Source organism: Leucopleurus acutus (assembly GCF_964270905.1).
Source record: "Leucopleurus acutus genome assembly, contig: HAP1_SCAFFOLD_629, whole genome shotgun sequence".
NCBI lineage: Eukaryota > Metazoa > Chordata > Mammalia > Artiodactyla > Delphinidae > Leucopleurus > Leucopleurus acutus.
The window spans coordinates 88,096-92,788 of record NW_028138762.1 but is presented as its reverse complement, the minus strand read 5'-3'; the positions used below and the strand labels follow the sequence as shown (position 1 = coordinate 92,788).

The 4,693-nt window shown below is 61.3% G+C and overlaps 1 protein-coding gene across 1 annotated transcript; it reads left to right on the top strand.

Moving 5' to 3' along the window:
* The first annotated feature begins 2,985 nt into the window (after positions 1 to 2,985).
* Positions 2,986 to 4,693, top strand: LOC309978990 (metallothionein-1E-like). Its single transcript, XM_082865812.1, has 3 exons — positions 2,986 to 3,096; positions 3,676 to 3,741; positions 4,452 to 4,693. The coding sequence occupies exons 1-3, from the start codon at positions 3,069 to 3,071 to the stop codon at positions 4,541 to 4,543; spliced, it is 186 nt and encodes a 61-aa protein (XP_082721938.1). The 5' UTR covers positions 2,986 to 3,068; the 3' UTR covers positions 4,544 to 4,693.

Here is a 4,693-nt window from a genome sequence, read left to right as displayed (position 1 = left end):
TCCCCACAGGGAACATCAGTCTTGGCTTGCCCAGGGCTACGGACAGGACACTCGCCACCCGTGACAGCTCCCTGCGGGGGCTTGGCTCTGAATCTTCGCAAGTACCTCCCTAGGTCAGGCTGACATCTTCCCTTCCCTCAAAAACCAGCCCGTGGCTACCTGACACCCCGAAAGAAAGTGATTTGGATTTGGTGGGAATTTCCCGGCTGTTTCCCTGAGACCTGGTTTCAGAAGAAGGACTTCACGTGTTCCTCTGCAGAGTGATGGTGGTGCTGCAGTGCGTGGCGGGGGGGGGGGGGGGGGGCCTGGTGGGGTTTATTAGCAACAAGTGTGTGCTGAGGGAACAGGGAGTGTATTTCAGCTGTTGGGCCCCCTGGCGGTCTGGGGAGGGAACTCCTATTGGATGGGCACTCCGAGAGAAAGAGGAGACACGTGGCTCAGAAGTCAGGACCAAGATGGGCCACAGGTGCCCCGAGTGCACAGGGCATTTCGGGAGCCGGCCCGTGCTGCGTGCGTGGGCGTCGGCGTCAGGCACTCAGGTTCACAGCCACCGTGCCACTTCCTGACCTGGCAAGTCACTGATACTCTCTGAGATTTCATTTCCTCCTTTCGATACAAAAGAATAATTTCAATGAGGGGGAATAAGCGAGATAGTGGCCTGGCTCCCAGCTCGGGCTTCCCCCACGGTGTCCCGTACGATCGCTCTCTCCACACTGACATCTGTGCACAGAGAATCCTTGAGCTCCCGACAAGCTCCTGGAGAAAGGCTCCCTGGTTTGCAAGCAAGCTCATGGCGAGGGCAGAGATGGATAGGAACCTTGCTTATCCAGTGCCAGAGGGCGTGGGGATGTCCTCCAACAAGCCCCGTGGAACGAGTCACCGCCACAGCGTTTGGACAGACTCGGTGAACCTGCATGGTCTGGAGTGATGGTGCCAATTCCAGAGAGGTTAAGCAACCTACCCAAGGGCACACAGCCTATACTCAGAGGACTAAACCTACACTGCAGCTGTCTCACCTCCCGGCCACACGGTGCCGGTTATGACATCACTGGAGGCTGAATCCGGCCTCTCCTTTTTCAGGGCTGCAGGGTCTTCGGAGACAGTCCAGCTGTGCTCCTGGCTGCAGAGGTGGGAGGCCGAAGCCCAGAGAGGTCACAGAGCTGTGCGGAGGGTTCTGGCTGCCGGCTCAGGGCTCTCCCACTGCTGCCTCTGTGCCAGGTGTTCAGTGTTCTCACCCTTCGTGGGATGACATGGTGTCCGGTTGGGCGCGGGGCTGCAGTCAGCCTGCAGGAGGGCCCGTCCCATCTGTGCCACTTACAGCCATGGGACATAACCTCTCTGTGGCTCCGTCTGCTCTGCTCTAAAGGGAAAATAACAGTGTCTGGCTCTCGGGATTAAAGAACTGAATACATGCAAAGAAGGTCAGAATATACTGGGCACTCAGTGAGCAATCGATCACATCACCCATTCATTTATTTATCTATTGATTTATTTGTTATCATCAGCCTAGGAGACACTGTTCTCCTTCCAGACACGCAAGCGAGGACGGTGTGTTTAGCTCTGGGCTCTGGGCCGTCCCCATCGACCCTGTGAGCGTGGGACCAGTACCCCCGAGAGGGTTATCCTGCCTTCACGCAAAGAGCCGTCGACACTACAGATAGAAGGCCGTGAGGAGCACAGTCGGTGTCCTCCTCACAGACACAGAAGGGTCCTGCCACTTCTGCTGTCACCTGCATCAGGATTTCCTTACCATTTTCTTTTCAGTGATTTTCTGAAATACGTTATACCAGAAGAAACCTCTCGAACGCTACTGAAGGAGAGAGTCAGAAGGTAGCCACGAAATCATAAATACATTCCTCCGGTGTCACCTTGGTCGCCCCCAGGATGGAGCTGGACATGGCAGAGACGGGCCGAGGACACGGCTCTGGGCCAAAGGGGACCTTGCTCACTGACTCCCTCTTTCAGCTGCGAAGCGACAAAAACACAGAAGCAGGGCACCACTCCCCAGCCCTGTGTGCCTGCCTCAGTAGCCTCCCGGTACTGTAGGGACTTCGGACTTTGGGAACCGGGCTCCGGACTGCTGTCTCCCTTCCCGGTTGGTGTGACAACTCAAAGAGCAGAAGTGACTAACAAGGCTTGGCATGGACTCCACGGTGAGTAACTGTCAGGACTACTCAAAGGGAACTCTATCCACTTGTCTCGCTTTGTTATTTACCGCCAGGTGTGCCTATCACCTACAATGATGCCGTCCCTGGGGAAGCATCCCATGATTAGGGAACCTCCACCCTGGCGTGGGGGTGGACCGGCTACAGTGAGGAGCGCCCCTGGAAAGTTCAGGCAAAGAAGCCCCCGGACAAATGAGCCAGGATCCCTCCAGGAAAGGAAAACACAAGAGACGCCTCGCGGCTGAAGGCCACGTTCACCGCGCTGCGGTTACAGGAGGCGGTACCGGAAAAACGCTTCCAAAGGACCGTGGTGGGGACCGGGGCTGGCAACGCCCGGGGACACATGGGGTCGGCCAAACGGTGGTGAGGGTCACATCCGCCTGCGCTCTCTGACACCGCTCCCCGGCTCCAGCCAAGCCAGGGACACGAGCGGGAGGCGGGGGCTGTTCTCGGGCTGCAGGAAACGGCGACCCGGAGGCCGGCGGCGCGGGGCCTGGGGCGGGGAAGACCGGAGGACGCGGGAGCCGGATTCCTGCACAACCCGCCAACACGGCGGCTGCTCCCGTCGGGCACATTGGGAAGGGGCGGCCGGGGGGCTGGGACACGGCTTACCGCACGGCACCCGGTTCCTCCGCTCCAGCCGGCACCGACGTGGAATCGTGCGCTCGGCCCCGCCTGTTGCTCACAGCCCGGCCCAGGGCGCTGCGGGCGGCACGGGCGGCGCGGGCGGCGCGGGCGCGGAGCCGCGGGGCGGGTGCAAGGCGGGGGCGGGGCCTCTGCGCCCGGGCCGCCTCCTCGGCCTATAACTCAGCCCCCGGGCTCCTCGCTCCCACACGGCCCCCACCGGACCCGTGAAGCGGCTTCGCCCCTTGCTTTGGACCTCGGGCCTCACTCCTCCTCCAGATGGACCCCAAGTGCTCCTGCCCCACTGGTAAGGGAGCCCTGCCTTTGAGCCTTAGGATGCCCCCTTCCCGGGCACAGGACGAGAAGGGAGGGCTTTGAGTTTTGAGCTCAGGAGGACTCCTGTCACGGGTCCAGGGCTTTCTCGGTAGCCAGGCTCCTGAGGGCACGTCCGTCTCCCTTTGCCTCTCCGTTGACACTGAGGGCACGGAGGCTCCAGGCTGTCCTTCTTGAGGTCACCCGGCAGGTCAGGGGATTGCTAGACCGGGAGCCAGCGTTTGGAGGAGGCCTCGGACCTGCCACGATTTGAGGGGCGGAGGGGACGCTGCCTCTTTGGGGTTCAGGCCATGGGCCCCGGCCCCCGGCCCCAGTCGGCCTGGGCTGCGTCTGGAGCCCGGGACCTTCCCTGTGGAGTCCCATCAGGAGGGGACCTACTCTCCTTGGACCAGAAGAGAGGAGCTGGGGCTTCTCTATCCGCCCGAGTGGACACGAGCTCCCAGGGCTGGGTCCTGACAGAGGAGGAGGGCTCAGGGAGGCATTGCTGACCGTCTGCTGTGGCTCCTGCATCCCCGTCCCTGCTCACTGCTGGCCTCCTTTCCCTTCCCGGCAGGCGGCTCCTGCGGCTGCGCTGGCTCCTGCACCTGCAAAGCCTGCAGATGCGCCTCCTGCAAGAAGAGTGAGTGTGCGGGGCCTTCTCTGGGAAGGCGGGGTCTGGGCTGAGTGCGAGGAGGGAGCCCAGAGCTCAGCAGGCAGGCAGGAGCAGGACAGTGACCAGACTTCCCGGCACCCCCCTCGCCAGGAAGGGATTCACAGTCAGAGCTGGAATCACCTTCGGCACGACCGAGACCCAGGCGCGCACTAGAGAACAGGGAGACTGAGGCCCAGACGGGTCACCGACAAACAACCTCAGACCTGTCACTAGAACTAGTCCTCCTGCCTCCTGAGTCACGCTTCCGAATCCTCTCAGGGACTGAAGCACTTTAGGGACCGGAACCAGCGGCCGTGCGTGGCTTCTCGGACCCGGTGCAGCCCCTTCCTGTCGAAGCAGCCCAGAGCTCCCCTATCCCGAGCGGGAGCTGCTCTGTGCGGGCTTTGCCTCCACTTTGATCCTGAGGACTTGGCTCACATCACTGGTGGTGCTGGGGGCTGGCTTTCTCTTGTCCCCAGAGGCCCTGCTCACTGTCTCTCCAAGGCGCTGTGCCCTGTCCTGGGCACAGATGGGCCGGGCAACCTGAACCTAGTGTCTGAGAGCAATGACCTCAGGACAGAGGACACCATCGTAAACTCAGGGTCTGGGCCCGAGGGCGGCTGGGGCCAGGCCTGCTGCTGGGAAGGGTGGTTCCGGACAACGCGTGGTCCGACTGCACGCTGCCCTTGCCTCCCCAGGCTGCTGCTCCTGCTGCCCCGTGGGCTGCGCCAAGTGTGCCCAGGGCTGCGTCTGCAAAGGGGCCTCGGACAAGTGCAGCTGCTGTGCCTGATGTCGCGGAGAGCCTGCCCCGGGTGTCCACAGAGCAACCAGGACAAACCTGCATTTTACCGTTTTTCATACAACCGGACCTGACGCTACATTCCTTTTTCTATGAAATCTGTGAGTTGTAATAAAAGCTGTTGACTTTATTCTGGCTCTG

Bases quoted from the DNA above. Each gene is read 5' to 3' on its own strand.
- LOC309978990 (XM_082865812.1), top strand. From the start codon at position 3,069: ATGGACCCCAAGTGCTCCTGCCCCACTG. The intron at 3,097-3,675 runs GTAAGGGAGCCC...CCTTCCCGGCAG, and splicing joins CAAGTGCTCCTGCCCCACTG to GCGGCTCCTGCGGCTGCGCT. The intron at 3,742-4,451 runs GTGAGTGTGCGG...TTGCCTCCCCAG, and splicing joins ATGCGCCTCCTGCAAGAAGA to GCTGCTGCTCCTGCTGCCCC.